Here is a 19,085-nt window from a genome sequence, read left to right as displayed (position 1 = left end):
CCCTGCAGTCACCAACAGCACTGACACATAGAATCATAAAATGGTTTGGGGTGGAAAGAGCCTGAAGAGCTCCAATCCATGGCAGAGACTAGCTCTTCCACTGCACCAGGCTGCTCCAAACACCATCCAACCTGGCCTTGAACACTGCCAGGGATGGGGCAGCCACAACTGCTCTGATCTTTTAGCCCTGTCCCCTACCTGGCTAACTGCAAGGCCACCCAAGCACAGTACAATGGAGAAGATGAAGCAGCAGAACATTAGGAGACAGACTGCTCCTCTCAGTAGCAGCACAAACCCACACAGGGTTGGCCTGAGCACACTGCCACAGTCTGAATTTGTGAGGCAACTATCGATGAAAAGGGTAAACTTTGCTTGGTTCCACTTTGCCACCCCTAATTCCTAAGAAGTGAATTAGGTTGGTCAATGTTCCACATCCTTTGCTTGGAGAAAACCTGAATGGGAAACAAAACCAACAAACAACCCAACAAGGGCACAATCAAAAGATATATGAGCATTTCTGTATCCCATTCCAACACCACCCCTGACAGTAGAGGTCCAACACAAGGACCACAGCTAAAATGTTCACACAAGCGGCAGAAAGATGCCAATATCAAGCCAGATCCATGAGGATTATCTCATGGATTGCAAGAGGAACCCATGATATCAGAGCCAAGCCCTTCCCTAGGAACTTACCACTGCTTTATGTACCAATTGATTTAGCATCATCAGCATATGCTTCAAATTCAGTTTAACAAGGGTTATCACCCCCAGAGAAGAAGTTATTATTTGGGTGTTGTATGTGAATATCTGGGAATAATATATACCAGACCTCCAAGGTTTGCAGGGCAATTAGAGCAGAAAGCAAAGAGGAGCTGGGAATTAAAAACCTTTGTCACCTCTGATGCTGATATCCGTAGATTCTACTTTAAAGCAAAATGTTCCCCTCCGAATAACGCTGGGGAAAGATACGTTAAAAATCTCTGATTTAATGCTGAATTTAAGGCAGAATAAATGTGTAGTTGTCCACAAATCACCTGGTGACAGCAGAAGGTTGGGCAGTGGCTGAACTCAAGAGGAAAGAATTCTTCTTTCCTGAAGAAAAGAATTAATATCTTTGATTCATTCCTTTTCCAGAGCTGCTTTTTTGTTAGTGATACATCAACACACCCAAAATTAGAAGCAAACCCCATCAACAGCAGCTGTGATTTTGCACCTTCCTTTGCTGGAGCAGTATTTTGCTGACCAAATATTTAAACGGAGAGGGCTAATCACTGCTTTTGAAAGTCTCCATCAGCCCAAGCCACAAATGGATCCAACATAAGCACTTCTCTAGAATGCTCCTTATACTCCAAGCCAACCTAGGAAACTGGAATCACAAAGCAAATTCTGGGCACCATCTACAACTTGTTTTACCCTATTGTGCCGTCCGTCCTCTCCAGCATGTAAGGAATATGTGCACATAGAAGAGTTTTGGTTGGAAAGGATCTTAAAATCACCCAGTTCCAGCCCCCTACTATGGGTAGGGATGACTCACTCTAGATCATGTCACCCAAGGCTCTGTCCAACCTGGCCTTGAACACATACTGCAAGAGATCCTGGAGCAGTAGGAGCTCACGTGGCTCAACAAACCTCTCATCAGTTCTTAAACGGGTTTTTGTGCTATTTTCCTAAAACTGAAGAGATTGCACCAAGCAAGGGAAGTATTTTTAGTAATCTCTTTGTTTCTTTTTGCTTACTGAAAGTCTGTACTTAAAGCTACCGAAGCACTCAAGGCCAGGCTGGACACAGGGGCTTGGAGCAAGCTGCTCCAGTGGAAGGGGTCCCTGCCCATGGCAGGCGGTTGGAACTGGATGAGCTTTAAGGTCCCTTCCAACCTAAATCATTCTATGAGTCTATATTTGAACCTGACCACAGCAAATCAAACATAATCTGTATGTAAGAAGTGCCATAGGTGAGAAGTTGTGTTGAGAAATATTAGCTTGACAAGGCCAATATTGTAAGTTCTGCCTTAAAGATGCTGATTACATAAAATTGTAGCATCCCAGACTGGTTTAGGTTGGAAAGGACTTAAAGATCATCCAGTTCCAACCCCCTGCCACAGGCAGAGACACTAAGAAAGTTTCAGGGGAAAAAACAGAATCATGGAATCATGGAATGGTTTGGGTTGGAAAGGACCTTAAGATCATCCAGTTCCAAGCCCCTGCCATGGGCAGGGACACCTCACACTAAACCATGGCACCCAAGGCTCTGTCCAACCTGGCCTTGAACACTGCCAGGGATGGAGCATTCACAGCTTCCTTGGGCAACCCATTCCAGTGCCTCAGCACCCTCATAGGGAAGAGCTTCTGCCTTATCTCCAACCTGAACTTCCCCTGTTTCACTTTGAACCCATCACCCCTTGTCCTATCACTCCAATCCCTGATGAAGAGTCCCTCCCCAGCATCCTTGTAGCCCCCTTCACACACTGGAAGCTGCTCTGAGGTCTCCACGCAGCTTCTCTTCTCCAGGCTCAACAGCCCCAATGTTCTCAGCCTGGCTCCATACAGGAGCTGCTCCAGCCCCTGCTCATCCTCGTGGCCTCCTCTGGACTTGTTCCAACAGCTCCATGTCCTTCTTATGTTGAGGACCCCAGAACTGCACACAATGCTCCAGGTGAGGTCTCACAAGAGCAGAGCAGAGGGGCAGGATCACCTCCTTCGCCCTGCTGGTCACGCTCCTTTTGATGCAGCCCAGGATACGGTTGCTTTCTGGGCTGCGAGCGCACACTGAAGCCGGCTCATGTTCATTTTCTCATCGACCAACACCCCCAAGTCCTTCTCCTTGGGCTGCTCTGAATCTCTTCTCTGCCCAACCCGTAGCTGTGCCTGGGATTGCTCCAACCCAGGTGTAGGACCTTGCACTTGGCATGGTTAAACTCCATGAGGTTGGCATCAGTCCACCTCACAAGCGTGTCAAGGTCCCTCTGGAACCCCTTCCCTCCAGCGTTATCAACCGAACAAATGGATTAAAAAAGGAGAAATCATTTGGAATTATCATGATTGAATGGCACAGACTGATCCCATCAAGGTCTTCTAGACAATTAAAAGATCTTGGGAGATCCTGGAGGCCTGGCAGGGTTCAAGGCCAGGTTGGACACAGGGGCTTGGAGCAAGCTGCTCTAGTGGAAGGGGTCCCTGCCCGTGCAGGGATTTGGAACTGGAGGAGCTTTAAGGTCCCTTCCAACACAAACCAGGCTGGGATTCTATGATCATACATCATTTTTATTCACATATTGGAAGTGAACAGCAAACAGTCTTTCATATTCAAATCCCATCCAGATCCTTAACTCTCGTTGCTGGCTCTGTAAGCAAACATGGGCTAAACTCAAGACACAAAAGCAGACAGCAAATGCAGCAGCTGCTGCAGCCTTCAGGAGCTGCTGAGGGGAGGGTCTCAACCCTTTGGCTTCACCAGTGACTTTGCAAACTCCTTTATTCCATTTCCCCACAGAACCCTGACCATGAAGTTTGGTTTTATCTCCATTGCAACCAAGCAATTCAAACCAATCACTTTCAAGACGCTGACGATTTCAAACACAACCTCAGATGAATTTGCTCCTTAAAATAAATGAACATTAAAAAATGAAGTTCAAGTTCTTCTCGGTGTGATTTTCACATCCTCCTCAAGTCAAAGAGAAGCATAAAACATGATTCAGCTGGATAGTTCTCTTGGAGAGCACTGAATACAGGCAGGAGAGTGCTATAGCATCAAGGGAGGGTACTGCTGGATGGTGTACACACACGTGTACCTGCAAGGGGGCTATAGTTTAGGGGAAGCAAGGCAGCAGAAATCAATGTGAGGTGCTTTGAAATATGATGGAATCCTAAGCACACATCTTGTGCTATCACAAAAAGCCAGTCCAAACGTTTCTGCAGCAGCCATTTTAACTAGAGAGGGCTTTTCCTTAGACATTAACATCAGTGTTTCACACAGTCAAGGATCCAACATCCTGCTGTTTGCATCTTCACGTGTACCATTACTTTGGAAGTGTGGAAAGAACAGCAGCTGAAAGCAGAGCTAAGATGAAGATTGATGGATCAGAGCACTCAGCCTCGTGTTGCAGTCCCACAGGCACAGCAAAGTGGACAAAGCTCTTTGATTTGGCCACTTTGCTCAAATGAGATTCCCCAGTACAGACACATGAAGAAGTGAGTCCAAAGGAGGCTACAGGGCTGCTGTGAGAGCTGGAGCAGCTCTGCTCTGGAGCCAGGCTGAGAGAGCTGGGCTGGGGCAGCCTGGAGAAGAGAAGGCTCCTGAAGGGGAGACCTGAGAGCAGCTCCAGTGCCTGAAGGGGCTGCAGGAAAGCTGGAGAGGGGCTTGGGACAAGGGCCTGTAGGGCCAGGCCAAGGGGAATGGCTTGAACCTGCCCGAGGGGAGACTGAGCTGAGCTCTTAGGCAGAAGCTCTTCCCTGGGAGGGTGCTGAGGCGCTGGCACAGGGTGCCCAGAGAAGCTGTGGCTGCCCCATCCCTGGCAGTGCTCAAGGCCAGGTTGGACACAGGGGCTTGGAGCAAGCTGCTCTAGTGGAGAGTGTCCCTGTCACAAGCACGGACACCTAGAGAAGAACAGATAAGTCTCTTTTCACCCATTTCAATGCAGTAATAGGTGCTGGTTTATTACAAACAACTGAAACATGTGTTAACCTTTTAGCAGTGAATTACCAAAAAGATGTAAGACTTTATTATGGCTGAGAATCCTCAGTATAAAGGTCCTTTTCAGAACGAATAATATCAAGAGTAATCTCAAACAATGGTTTTAAAAGAGCATCCTGGCCTGTAACTTCTTTCTGGTCAAGGATGACTGAAGCTTGAGAATCTCAGTGCTGCAGTAAATGATTTTCCTGTTTCCCTATAGCAATCTTATTTGCCCCACTCTCTGCTTCTTATGATCTGCTTTCAACCACAGCATAGTCATGATAACATGATCTGCCTGGCTGATAAAGAAGGAAATAAAAAGAGTGTCCAACATGATACTAAGAGGTGCACTGCATTTAAATGCTTGCATTGCATGCAAAGCATTTAGCCATGGAAAAATCAGCTTACCAGCACTGTTGGATATTAAGTTTAAACCCATTTGAATGGCCCTTCCTTCAATTCCAGAAATTCAAGGTGTAGAAATAAAACAGATTCATAAACATGAGATGCTCAACACAGCAAAACGAAGAGGATATTTTAGTTTATTCCCTGTAGAAGTGTGAATTTTAAGGACTATTTCACTATAGGCTTTTGTATTTGTAGCACCATAAATCACACTCATTTTTCTCTGTACAACAAATCACATTCTCTTGTGGTGGCCCGACTATGGAATCTTGCACTTGATTGTATTCAAGTGAATCTTAATAAGGCTAAATTTAGCTAAGCCTAAGCTAAACCTAGGTAGAAGTAACTTGAATGCAGAGCACACACAAGCAGCCACACAGAACTGCAGCCCACAAGCTGAGAAGAGGGTCAGAGTCACACCGCCAAAATAATACAGCCCTGCTGAGACGTATGAATGAAGTTCTCCTCTACAAGGGCAGATGAAATAGTCTTTCCAGTTCACAGCTGTGTGAAAGCCTCTGTTGAAGCTGCACATCCAGGTTTGGGCACTGCTGTCCAACAATAAATCACAGCTTAGGATGAGATCAACAGCAGAGATGAGAGATGTTGGAGGGAGAATAAAAGGCGAAGGAACAAAGTACCGAGTCTGAAGGCTGGTTGGGTTCAGAAGCAAGGGTCTGGGTGATGCTGACATCCAACCACAGGTGTCTCCTGCAAGACTCTTCACCAGAGAGAAGTAAATGAGCCAACCACAAAGGCAGGTTGATGGTTCAGTCCCCTGCACTCCTGGCATACAGCTGCATTGATTAAGTATCAGAGGCAAAGCTTCTGCCACAGCAGCATCCATCACCCATGTTGATCTTCAGACTAGTACTGGAGCTCTCCTACACACTACTCTATCCACTTGGGAGGGATGGTCAATACCACCTAAAAAGCCACCTCAGCACCCTGCAGAACTCTCTTCCATCCTTGCTTTGTAACAACAGCCATGAAACAGCAAAACTTCACCCATTATTTGCACTTTGCTGTCCCTGTATCCATCCAGTCCTTGTCACCTTTTCACACAAGTCACAAAGCCAGGTTGGACACAGGGGCTTGGAGCACGCTGCTCTAGTGGAAGGTGTCCCTGCCTATGGCAGGGGGTTGGAGCTGGAGGAACTTTAAGGTCCCTTCCATCACAAACCACTCTGTGATTCCATAAGTCTCTCTGGATGCGGGTGTTCTCATGTCACACATGCAGTGCCTCACACAACTGCAACATCACCCATAAAGGGATTTACTAAATGTCAGAGCAGTAACCCAAAAATACAACTGCACTACACGACTACAGTGTGCTCACGAACCCTGCAGCTTTGAAGGGGAAGGACATGGGAATTCTTGTTCCTTACCCACAACACCAGATTTCATACCATGATTTCAATGTACTGAAAGGAAGAAGAGCATTATAAAACTGTAGGAAATAAACCTCTTTTCTTGATCATTTCCCTAACAGAAAGTGTTAAAAAAACCTCAAACATTGGCAAGATAGGAAGCTTTATATAAATTCCTGCACAGGATTAGCACTAACAAGCACTGCATGAGCAGAAATACCCTACAGGTGTACAATGATAGATGTCCATCATCAAACCCATGCTAAAATCCCTGGAAGTGCTCAATTAGAAGTTGCTTGTTTACCTGTGCTGAGTAAGTGAAGCAACAAATATCATGAGGGCTTTGCCAGTGCCTCATGCAGGCAGGAATTTAACAGCCTTTACTTTTGTCTTATTTCTAACAAGACTTGGCACCAGGATGGATTTTCACTAATGACAAAACTGATGTGAAAACACAGCCCGCAGCAGGGCAGCACTTTGCAGGGACACAGCCTATTAGAGGCACATGAAAAACCCATCACCTCCTTCAGCTTTACTGACTCTTTGAGGTCTCGCAGCATAGCATGGATCCCCCTACACCACAGGCCCTTGTCCCAAGCCCCTCTCCAGCTTTCCTGCAGCCCCTTCAGGCACTGGAGCTGCTCTCAGGTCTCCCCTTCAGGAGCCTTCTCTTCTCCAGGCTGCCCCAGCCCAGCTCTCTCAGCCTGGCTCCAGAGCAGAGCTGCTCCAGCCCTCGCAGCAGCTCCATGGCCTCCTCTGGCCTCGCTCCAACAGCTCCACGTCCCTCTTGTGCTGCTGCCCCAGAGCTGGATCAGGGCTGCAGGGGGGGTCTCCCCTTCACACAGCAGAGGGGCAGGATCCCCTCCCTGAGCTGCTGCTCACGCTCTGGGGGTGCAGTCCAGCACATGGGGGGGGGGGTTCTGGGCTCAAGCGCACACTGAAGCCGGGTCGTGGGGAGCTTCTCCTCACCCAGCACCCCAAGTCCTGCTCCTCAGGGCTGCAGTAGGATTTTCATCCTGTTTAAGGCCACCTTAGCACCAGCGTTGAACGGTTTTATATTTATTATTATTTAGGAATACCTCAGTCAACAAGCCATGTGTCATGGTGTGCGGTTATGGTGCCACAGGTGTACACACTGCATGGAAAGAATGAGATGGGTGCTGACAGAGTTTACAGTGGCTGGAACTGGTAAAATGTACATTCAAAACTGCACAAAATAACCACAAGGGATGAGACTCTAAAGTTAAATGGGATGAAACGAGAGGAAGAAACAAGAACTTTATTTCTTCCCTTAGAAATACTGTGGGTTTGCAGACTGTGCACAGCATAAGCGTTGGTTTGGTTAACTCTGAACAGAGCCAGCAGAATTAAACAGTGTATTGAACATTAAATCCAGCCTTGTGTGCACCATGTAACTTTCAGCACAGTCCTGTGAAACACAAAACTCTCCACAACACAAATGGGTGGTTTAGTGGCTTGCTTTTAACCCCTTGGTTTCATACAACATCAGGAAATGGAGCCCCCGAGTCCCAGCTCTCAGTTTCAGATAACCAAGAGATACAGGAGAGGACACAGCAGCCCTGAGAGGGGAACCCCTTCCAAAAGCCATCCAAAGCCTCTTCTTCCTACTCTCTATGCCTATTTCTCTACTAACAGTACAAATTAATCCTTAAATACAACTTTATTGCTCAGCCTCAAAGCCATGTCATTAAACATATGAAGCTTAGCTATAAAATAATTCATATTAAAGGGAGTATTTGATGAAGATGTGTTAGTATTAGCTCATATACCTCCGACATCAATTGCATTACATCTCTCCAAGTATCATGCAAATAATAAGGTGTGAAATAAAGGTTTTAAAACTATGTTTTAAGGAGAGGAGAAACAGTCCTCTCCCATCCATAAATACTAAACAGCTTATTTCAGTCCCAGCCCTGTAGCTGCCTTTTCCATCGGTTCTTTCAGTTATCTGATTTCATGCACCAAGGCAAAGGAGATTTCCTGTAGGAATTGGAGGGTATTTTTATCTTCCAAATGGAGCACTTTGTGTCGTGCAGCTTACACATGGACCTCCCAGAGGGTAGCGCCCAGGCTGCTGCTCCTCCAGAGGATCAACCCCTGGTCTTTGAGGCAATCCAAACCTCAGATTCCATTCTGTAGCAATGAGCCTCGATCAAAAAGTCACCCAGTCCTGAAAACACCTTTTCTTTAGGTGTAATAAAACCTCCATGTCTCTGCCATTCTGCTTAAAGCTCCACTTTGGCACGGGGCTCTCAATGTGTTCTGTCACAGCTCTCCTGAGCTCAGCTCCCCACGATTACTACCAGCTGCTTTCACTTTGCAACCGCCACTTCCATCTCTGCAACCAAGCCATAGCCCTGCTCCAAGGAATTCTTTACTACAAGGGTGCTGAGGCGCTGGCACAGGGTGCCCAGAGAAGCTGTGGCTGCCCCATCCCTGGCAGTGTTCAAGGCCAGGTTGCAGACAGGGGCTTGGAGCAAGCTGCTCTCGTGGAAGGTATCCCTGCCTGTGGCAGGGTTGGAACTGGATGAGCTTCAAGGTCCCTTCCAACCCAAACCATTCCATGATTCTATGATTATCTTGCCCTCCTTTTACCACAAACAGGCACCTGCTTGGAAGGACAAGGTTCTCCTCACACCTTTGGAAGTGAAGTCACGACATTCCCTTCAAAGCCATCCCATTTCCAACCCCTCTGACTCAGTGTTAGAGCTGTTCTTCTCCAGTCAGGACTAGACACTGGTCAATCTTCTCTCGGTTTCCAAAACTGCTTAAAGGGTTTGACAGCTATATTGGACTATCCCAGATTTCCCATCATCTGAAGCAGGCACTTCAGGCACTTGGCAGAGTTCACCTCCTCTACAGCTCCTCTGCTGCTGAGGAGTAACACTTAAATACACCCCTCTCCCCCAACCCTGCTTTCAGCAGCTCTTCAGGTACCACCCAGCCAAATCACGACACGTTGGATCCTCCCTTCAAATACAGATGGCAAAAAGAGCTGCTGAAGAGCAACCCCAGCACCAGCCACCCCCCCTCAGCACTCTTCCTGCAGTGACACCTTTGCCTGCTCCATCGCCAAGGAGAGGGGGCTGGAGAAGCTGGGTCCCGGTGCCGTTTGGGGGAGCAGGGTCAGACTGGTCTTTCCCATCATGTCAGCATCCAGGGACAGCCACCATGCTGCCACCCTAACCCCGCCCCCCCAAGCAATCAGCACCACAGCCCCTGATCCTTCCCAGCAATGTGTAACCCACCCCCTAAAGCACCCCCTAGCTCTGCCAAAGGACAGAGCCCCCCAGCCTGCCCACACATGGGGGACCCTCTCCCCTCAGCTGCCATCTTCCAAAGAGGATCCCCTGCTCCTAAACCACCCCTGATAATGAGCACCCTCCTGTTCAGACCCTCCCCCAAAATGACCTCCCCTCTCTCCAGACCCCCCAATAACAAGCACACACCCCTCCAGACCACCAGGAATGAGCACCATTCCTCCTGATCCCCATAAAACGGGTGCCCCCGCCCTCCAGACCCCCCCAAAACTACCTCCCCTCTCTCCAGACACCCCAACAACGAGCATCCCTCTCTCCAGACACCCCAACAACGAGCATTCCTCTCTCCAGACCCCCAGTAATGCGCACCCCCCTCTCCAGACCCCCAGTAATGAGCATCCCTCTCTCCAGACCCACCATAACAAGCATCCCTCTCTCCAGACCCCCAGTAATGAGCACCCCTCTCTCCAGACCCCCAGTAATGAGCACCCCCCTCTCCAGACCCCCAGCAATGAGCATCCCTCTCTCCAGACCCCCAGTAATGAGCACCCCTCTCTCCAGACCCGCCATAACGAGCATCCCTCTCTCCAGACACCCCAACAACGAGCATCCCTCTCTCCAGACCCACCACCACGAGCATCCCCCTCTCCAGACACCCCAACAACGAGCATCCCTCTCTCCAGACCCCCAGTAATGAGCACCCCTTTCTCCAGACCCACCACCATGAGCATCCCCCTCTCCAGACACCCCAACAACGAGCATCCTTCTCTCCAGACCCCCAGTAATGAGCATCCCTCTCTCCAGACCCACCACCACGAGCATCCCTCTCTCCAGACCCCAATAACAAGCGCCATTCCCACCAGAACCCCCAATAACGAGCAGCCCCCCCCAGATTCCCCCAAACGAGCATCCCTCCCTCCAAACACCCCAATAACGAGCACCCCTCCCTCCAGATCCCCCCCAAAACGACCTCCCCTCTCTCCAGACCCCCCGGTAACGAGCCCCCAGCCCCAACTGCCAGCGAGCCCACCGTACCGAGCAACCCTCCCCTCCCCCGCTGCTACCCACCTCTTCCCCCCCCCACATCCCCTCAGCCGCCGCCTCCCTTCCCCCACCTACCCCATGCGCATCTTGGAGCCGGACTGACCGCCGCCACCGGGCAGCGGGGGCCGCGGCGGGAGGCGGCCGAGGTGCAGCTGCTTCTCCAGAGCCGACATGAGGGCGCAGGAGGCGATAGGAGACACAAGGACACACCGCGGAACAACCACCCCCCCCCCTCCCCGCCACGGGGTTCGGCCGCCGCCAGCCCCCGCTCCGCGCACACCGGAAGCGGGTTCCCCCTCACAGCGCCGCCGCGCGGCACCACGGGGCGGGCAGGAGGCCCCCGCGGGCACCCGTAGCGCACTCCCGGGGCATTGTGGGAAATGTAGTCCACGCCTCCGTAAAGTGTTAAGGGAGCGCGGTGCATGACGGGAGTTGTAGTCCAGGAAGTGCGGCTCTGAGGCGGCGCGTCCCGGTCCCGCTCCCGCCCAAGCGGCGGTTGCCGGGCGGCCTGAGGCGAGGCGGGATGCGGCAGAAGAGGCCGAGGGCGATGGGCCCGGCGGCGGGGGGCGGCCGGCGGAGGGGAGGTGGGACGGGTCCCGGAGGGGCGGTAGGGCGGTGGCGTGGGCTGAGGGGCGGCGGGGGGCAGCGCGGAGTCGTGCGGGGCCGTGGTCGGGAAGTGAAGGGCTCGGAGCGCGGCGCTCAGAGGTGTTCGTACGAGCGGCTTTAACATGGTTTGTAATGGGTCACAGAATCAGCTGGGTTGGAAAAGAGCTTCAAGCTCATCCAGTCCAACCATTCCCAGCACTGCCAAGGCCACCACTCCCCCATGGCACTGAGGCCTCGTCTCCACGGGGTGTGAACCCTTGCAGGGCCGGTGACTGCAGCCCTGCCCTGGGCAGCCTGTTCCAATGCCTGAGCACCCTCTGGGGCAGGAATTGTTCCTCAGCTCCATCTAAACCTGCCCTGGTGCAGCTTGAGACCGGTTCCTCTTGTCCCATCCCTTGTTCCTTGGGAGCAGAGCCCAGCCCCTCCTGGCTCCATCCTCCTCTCAGGCACTTGTAGGCAGCCATCAGGTCCCCCCTGAGCCTTCTCTTCTCCACACTGAACCCCCCAGGTTCCTCAGCCCTTCCCCATCACACTTGGGCTCCAGCCCTGCTCCAGCTCCGCTGCCCTTCTCTGGCCCCACTGCAGCACCTCAGTGTCTCTCTGGGAGTGAGGGGAGATACTGGGTTAAAGGCACAACTTAACGGGATTCTGTGGCAAGGTTCATTCTCATTATATGGGTGAAGCATAGAAAAGGTGAAATCGAGCTAAAACTTACTGATGCAGAGATCAAAGACATAAAGGGAGACTGTCCTGTTGAGTCACAAGGTTTGCTTTCTAAAGTCATGAGGGATCCTTGCTGCAGCCAGGTCTAGTCTGAGTCTCAGACTTGGACAGTGGTTTATACAGGGCCTAAGGAAATCCCTGTTGAGTCATGAGGTTCAGAATAGACCCCCTTGCTTTGTAACCGCTGGTAGAGCCTGGATGCAGCTGGGTCTAGTCTTAGTCTCAGACTTGGTCAGTGGTTTTCATCTAAAGGGTTACAAGTGTCATTTAGCAGCAGTTTGCAGTTTTAATGTGGATCTTGTAAACTGAGTCAATAGAATTTACTATACAATTGTTATAATTATCTATGCACGCAGGAAGCCATGTCTATCATGGAGACTGGTTTGGGTTGAAGGGAGCTTAAAGCTCATCCAGTTCCAACCTCTTGCCATGGGCAGAGACACCTTCCACTAGAGCAGCTTGCTCCAAGGCTCATCCAACCTGCCCTTCGATTCCCAAGGTCATGGAGCAGCCCAGAAGATGGGGGTGGATTCACCACCACAGCCACCGACCACTTGGTCCCTTGTCCCCACAGGTCTCGATGACATCCCTGCTTCCACCAGCCTGCCACCGCTCGTGGAGGGACCCCTGCGCTGCTTCCTCCGCTGCACTGTGGCCCGAGCCCTCTGGACGACCCCAAAGCCACCCTCTGCTGCCACTCTCATGCGCCTGAGGTGGTGGGGAGAGACCTCTGATGGCACCGTCTTCCAGCCCACCTCCCGACCAGGGCAGCCAGGAGGGAGAACCACCGCTCGCTACCCAGTCCGCTGTGGGCCCAGGCAGTTTGCTGCCTACCTGACAGGTAGAGATGCTTCACCCTCATCAGGGCCAGAGCTACAGGCAGCCCTGAAAGAGCCAAGCAGTTATTTACCCACCAAGTAACCCTTGTCCTGGTCTCACTTATGGCTTTTTAGATTGGTTTCCTGATTTGGAAGGCTTTTAATCTCAGCTTGAAATTGCTGGCATCAGTCTCTCTAGTGTCAGCTTTAGCATTTTAGGTCTGCAAACTACTGAAATATCCTGTAGCCCCTAGTGTCAAGATTTGGTGATTTCTATTTTTATCCATCTCATATTAAACAGGCATTTCAGTTTTTGAATGTGTGAAGAAGGGTGTAAAGAATAAGAAGATATACAGAAGAGCTTCTGAGGTTGTTAAGGTACTTAATTTAGTGAAAGCTCTGCAGGAAATTAATGCAAGCAAATTAATGTCTAGAGTCTGTCTGAGAGATTGAGATGAGATTTTAGGCAGAAGCTCTTCCCTGTGAGGGTGCTGAGGCACTGGCACAGGGTGCCCAGAGAAGCTGTGGCTGCCCCATCCCTGGCAGTGTTCAAGGCCAGGCTGGACACAGGGACTTGGAGCAGCCTGCTCTGGTGGAAGGTGTCCATGCCCATGGCAGGGGTTGGAACTGAATCAGCTTTAAGGTCCCTTCCAAGCCAAACCATTCCATGATTCTATGATTATTAACCCCTTGTATCTCTGTCACCTTAACAAAAAAGTTTTGTGTTTAATTGTGATCGCATTGTGGGAGACTGAATTGAAGCTGTTCCTAATTTCACAGATATGGGTGTGCTTGTCCTGGAGGTAATGACCAAACTGGACCATCTTCCCATTGGCAGAGTACAAATCAGCAGCCTGTCCCAGCTTTCTCCCAGCCATCCCATCAGTGGGGTTTTCCCCATCATTTCACCCACATCTGATAAACTTGGAGAGCTGCAGGTACTCCTCCTTATGGCTTTGCTCTTTGTAATTTATAATTATAAGTCATATTGCTGTAACATCTGTAACATAATCAGGTGCCTGGATCAAGCGGTAGTAGGTGCACTGCAGAGCTGGTCCCTGTCCAAGGCATTTATGAGTTCAGGTAGCAAATGGAATATGAATACTGAACAGTGTTGACTTTGTTCTCTTTAGGATTGTGTAGTTCAACTTTACAAAGTTGAGTGAGTTTTAACAGCAGATTTCAAACCAGATACTTAGTTCTAACCCTTCCCCAGAGCCTTACTGGGCTGATGTTACAGAAGATATTGAAATCTGGGATTAAGAAGGTGGAGTTCTCCTTTACAACCCCAAATCCGGGCAATTTATGCTGCAAGATAGTTGCCTGTGGTTTGAAAACAGGGAATATAAAATAAGTAGTTATAAACATGTCAGTTTTCTGATGTTACATCACTGCATGACATAAATACTGCTCTGCACAGAACAGCAGCAGTTTTTCATGGCATGACAAGTAAAGTTGAGTGCAATGTGTCTAGGGCTTAATGAAGAAAACAACAAAATGCTATTTCATACTCTGTCCCTCAGGTCTCACTGGCTCTAGAACCTCTGCCAGGACGGTACGACACCAGCAGCTCTATCCCAACCACAGATGGGAGTTTGGATACTGCTCCTGGAAGCAGCAAACCCCAAATCCTTGCTCCATCACAGCAGTCCAGGCAAACACAAGTGACTGTTGCTGACCAGGAGGCTGTTAACAATGGCAGAGCCTCAACTCACAGGTACCTTTTTGTTCTCAAAATGCTGCTTTATTTTGCTGTTCACACATTTCTTAAGGCTATACACTTGTGAGTTATGGAATACTTCATCTTTCTGAACGTGCATTTCAGGTAGAATCCAGAACACCCAGTGTTTCAAAGCTTGCAGGGACAGTTTCTCATCTGATACAAATCTACATCCTGTGATGACTTAGTTTGAGTAATGGTAGTTGACACAAGAGGTGCCACAAATCTTTTATTGACAGCTTGAGTCGGTTTCTCTGATGGTGTAAGTGGAAATAATGGGTATAAGTTTAGGCTGAGAAAGCTGGGGCTATTCAGCCTGGAGAAGAGAAGCTGCGTGGAGACCTCAGAGCAGCCTTCCAGTATCTGAAGGGGGCCTATAAGGATGCTGGGGAGGGACTCTTCATCAGGGACTGTAGTGGTAGGACAAGGGGTGATGGCTTCAAACTTAAACAGGGGAAGTTTAGATTGGATTTAAGGAAGAAGTTCTTTACTGTGAGGGTGGTGAGGCACTGAAATAGGTTGCTCAAGGAAGCTGTGAGTGCTCCATCCCTGGCAGTGTTCAAGGCCAGGTTGGCTGGAGTCTTGGGTGACATGGTCTAGTGCGAGGTGTCCCTGTCCATGGCAGGGGGGTTGGAACTGGATGATCTTAAGGTCCTTTCCAACCCTAACTGTTCTATGATTCTAAGATTCTAAGTTAACGTAGTGCATCACGTTTCTTTTTGGAGCATGTACTGAAGGGGGGCAGCTGCAGAGCTGGGGAGAATTTGAAGAGGTTTGAGTCAGAGGTTATTCAGCCTGGAGAAGAGAAGGCTCCTGAAGGGGAGACCTGAGAGCAGCTCCAGTGCCTAAAGGGGCTGCAGGAAAGCTGGAGAGGGGCTTGGGACAAGGGCCTGTAGGGCCAGGCCAAGGGGAATGGCTTGAACCTGCCCGAGGGGAGACTGAGCTGAGCTCTTAGGCAGAAGCTCTTCCCTGGGAGGGTGCTGAGGCGCTGGCACAGGGTTCCCAGAGAAGCTGTGGCTGCCCCATCCCTGGCAGTGTTCAAGGCCAGGTTGGACACAGGGGCTTGGAGCAAGCTGCTCTAGTGGAAGGGGTCCCTGCCCATGGCAGGGGGTTGGAACTGGAGGAGCTGTAAGGTCCCTTCCAACACAAACCATTTCATGATTCTCTGATGATTCTCTGAATCCCTTTCACCGATCCACTTGACTGAAATAATGTTTCTCTTTTTTAACAGAGGAAAGGACCATTTTCTCTTTCAAGAGAACTCTGAAAACATAAAGGACACTTTCCCTGCTTCTCATCATCCTCTGATTTTACCAGATGAATGTTTGAAAATGAATCATTCAAATGAAGAAGTGTCATTTCCCACCAGTGCTGATCCTGAAGGACCTGCCAGAACAAACACTCGGGTGCTCTCTTTACATAGCCCAGCTACAAAAGACCTGCTTTCAGGTTACTATATAGTCAGCATCATCTTTTAGATTTCACTGCCAGTAGCTCTTGATATTTCAGGTGCCTATTTGGAGATAAAGACTTAAGGAAAAGTGATTCTTTGAATGCTCTCACCACATTATTTCAAACAGTTAATTATAACACAGATGTCTTTACTTAGAAACTACTGATCCGGTCCTGTTGGAAGATGGTGTGAGTATTCAGCTGAGGCAGAATGTGCAGTCCTAGCCGTATGCTGCTCTGACCAGGAGGGGTAAAAGAAAAGGAAGCTCAGCTTCACAGGCTGTTTATTCATTGACAAATCTGCTGAGGTGGCCATCAAAGGTGCCACTCATGTGAAAAAAAAGAAAAACAAAACATGGAAGGGTTTCTGTGCCTGTAACTTTTCGGATGGAAAATGTTCTCTTTTCCATCACCTGTCAGTTGAAATCATAGAATCATGGAATGCTTTGGCTTGGAAGAGACCTTAAAGCTCATCCAGCTCCGACCTCCTTCCATGGGCAGGGACACCTTCCACTAGAGCAGCTTGCTGCAAGCCCCTGTGTCCAGCCTGGCCTTGAACAATGCCAGGGATGGGGCAGCCACAGCTTCTCTGGGCACCCTGGGCCAGAGCCTCAGCACCCTCCCAGGGAAGAGCTTCTGCCTAAGAGCTCACCTCAGTCTCCCCTCGGGCAGGTTAAAGCCGTTCCCCTTGGCCTGTCCCTGCAGGTCCTTGTCCCAAGCCCCTCTCCAGCTTTCCTGCAGCCCCTTTAGGCACTGGAGCTGCTCTCAGGTCTCCCCTTCAGGAGCCTTCTCTTCTCGAGGCCCTTCCAACCTAAACCATCCTCTGATTTTATGATTTATTGTGTTTATAGTTATTGCTTTTAAATAGTATTTGAATGCTGAGGTTTAATCCTTTGTCTCATCACTCAGCTCTTTTGGATCAAGGCAATAAACTCCGTGATGCCATGGTTGTGTCTGCAATGAAGTCAAGCCCAGACATGGAGATTGAGCTGACCGAAGTGTCTCCTTTTATAGAGAGAGATGATTTCAAAGCACCAGCCAAGTGAGTTTGGAAAGGGGGAAGTGAGATTAAGTTCCAAACCATAAATTTTGAAGCCTTATCAGGAAAACTTTTGGTAATGTATTTTAGGATTCTCATTCAAATGGGAAATTAATTTCTACTTGTGAATAAAAGCCTGATTTTGTGAATTGATTTTAATCATCATGTAGTAAAGCCTTGATTTAACTCATTGATTTGAATTTCTTTTCCCAGTATATTTGTATTTAGTACAGAATTATTTGATAAGGAAATATTAGATGTTGACAAGGAATAAGAGCAATGGAAGGGACATAGCAAATGAAATGGTACTTTAGCAGAGAGAAGAGGTTTTCAAAGACACTAGTGGCATAAATTGAGTACTTCTCTGTATTCTGGTTTGCATCTCATGGTGCCAAAATACACATGAGAAGTTGAATCTCTGTATTCTCAGAATTACAAGTCATTATCTTCTATGCAACATTTATCAGCTGATTGCTAAAGTGTTTGTGCCTTTTCAACCCTAACTACACCTTTGTTTAGTACTGGGCTTAGTAAAAGTTCTCAATCCAGTGGAATTTAGAAGCATTAAGACAAATGCCTGGATTTTACAGGAGAAGCTTTATTATTTGGGGAAAAACAGGAATATTGGCTTTTGTTCCTCTATAAACCAGAAAATCATGTTATTGCCTTAAAGAGTCACTGTTGCTGTTGCAAACACAGTTTGAATTATTTCTGCTGTAGCTACTCCAGTTTGTTTTAAAATAGAGGATTTTGGTCTTTCCAGGAAAAATTGATAGATCATCATTTAGAAACATCTCACTTGTCTTTCTCCTGCTCTTTATCTTCTTGTTTGCAGCAGCTCTGCTTATAGTTGGACTCAGTGATTTCCAAGCTAGATATTTCCATGGTTCTATGAGACATTGCAAAGTATAAGATTTGGATGTGACTTGCAGCAGACTGCAGGGCTGCAGAAGGGTTTTGTGTATCTAGAGATTTAGATACAAACTGGGGAAGGTTGTTCATAACCTTTCATTTTTATCCTGAATGGATTAATCTTGAACATGCCTTAATATCTTTATTTGTCCTTTTACTCTCTGCTGCAATCACTGTTATCCAGGAGCCCCAAAGGCTTGAACTCAAGTTTTCTGCCCACTCTTCAAGATCCCCATCCCCTTCCTTCTGAAGTTTCTGGTCAGCAACTTGATCTGAACTCTGAAGAGACAGCAATCGAGCTACTCTTGGGCAGGTGAGTGGGATCATAGAATCATAGAATAGTTAGGGTTGGAAAGGACCTTAAGATCATCCAGTTCCAACCCCCCTGCCGTGGGCATGGGCACCTCATACTAAACCATCTCACCCAAGGCTTTGTCCAACCTGGCCTTGAACACTGCCAGGGATGGAGCATTCACAACCTCCCTGGGCAACCCATTCCAGTGCCTCACCACTCTGTGCACTGAAAGTTAGTCCAAAATGGTCCTTATTTGATCACTTTATACTGAAATATGTCTCTTGACTCTTCAAGTTCTCCACAATCCTGGAAATGAAGCAGTGACGCAAACATGTGCAAGTGGTGGGTGGCTTGCACTAAACTTTAGCAGATGACAACCACGATGCCTCAAAGTCCCTTGAGATAAAAGTGATGCTAGAAAGGTTAACCATGATATCTAATAAAATTAAGTTATTTGATGGTTGGAACTGTTGTGTCCTAAAATGTTTAAAGTACATAAAACAAATACAGTTTCTTTGAAGAATCTGCAGTCTTTAAATTAAAAATTGAGACAAACAGTAGTTATCTTTAATCTTCCTCCAAGTATTAAATTGACCTTTTCTTCTCATTTTGTGTAGCAAAGGCATAAAAGATGCTTGTACTGTGTCCCAGTCAGGGATATGAAAGAATCACAAAAGGGCTTGTGTTGGAAGGGACCTTAAAGCTCATCCAGCTCCAACCCCCTGCCATGGACAGGGATCCCTTCCACT

At 48.6% G+C, this 19,085-nt stretch overlaps 2 protein-coding genes across 2 annotated transcripts in view; one reads left to right on the top strand and one right to left on the bottom strand.

The window, feature by feature from the left end:
• The window catches only part of PPME1 (protein phosphatase methylesterase 1), a 35,708-nt gene extending 24,727 nt beyond the window's left edge, over nucleotides 1–10,981 (bottom strand). Inside the window, exon 1 of the mRNA XM_061458136.1 lies at nucleotides 10,847–10,981. Within this exon, the coding sequence (XP_061314120.1) occupies nucleotides 10,847–10,944 (98 nt within the window). The 5' untranslated portion in view covers nucleotides 10,945–10,981. The remainder of the gene's footprint in view (nucleotides 1–10,846) is intronic.
• A 1,621-nt stretch (nucleotides 10,982–12,602) lies between these two features.
• C2CD3 (C2 domain containing 3 centriole elongation regulator) overlaps nucleotides 12,603–19,085 on the top strand; it is a 52,039-nt gene continuing 45,556 nt past the window's right edge. The window contains 7 exon segments of the mRNA XM_061458162.1: nucleotides 12,603–12,624; nucleotides 12,627–12,941; nucleotides 13,699–13,856; nucleotides 14,442–14,635; nucleotides 15,870–16,087; nucleotides 17,000–17,132; nucleotides 18,226–18,354. Of these exon segments, the coding sequence (XP_061314146.1) occupies nucleotides 12,603–12,624; nucleotides 12,627–12,941; nucleotides 13,699–13,856; nucleotides 14,442–14,635; nucleotides 15,870–16,087; nucleotides 17,000–17,132; nucleotides 18,226–18,354 (1,169 nt within the window).

Source organism: Pezoporus flaviventris, unplaced genomic scaffold, assembly GCF_033815535.1.
Source record: "Pezoporus flaviventris isolate CSIRO_AGI_PZ_B2104156 unplaced genomic scaffold, CSIRO_AGI_Pfla_v1 ptg000025l, whole genome shotgun sequence".
Taxonomy (NCBI): Eukaryota; Metazoa; Chordata; class Aves; order Psittaciformes; family Psittacidae; genus Pezoporus; species Pezoporus flaviventris.
The sequence above is the reverse complement of the archived record's forward strand: the minus strand, read 5'-3'. Positions and strand labels throughout refer to the sequence as shown.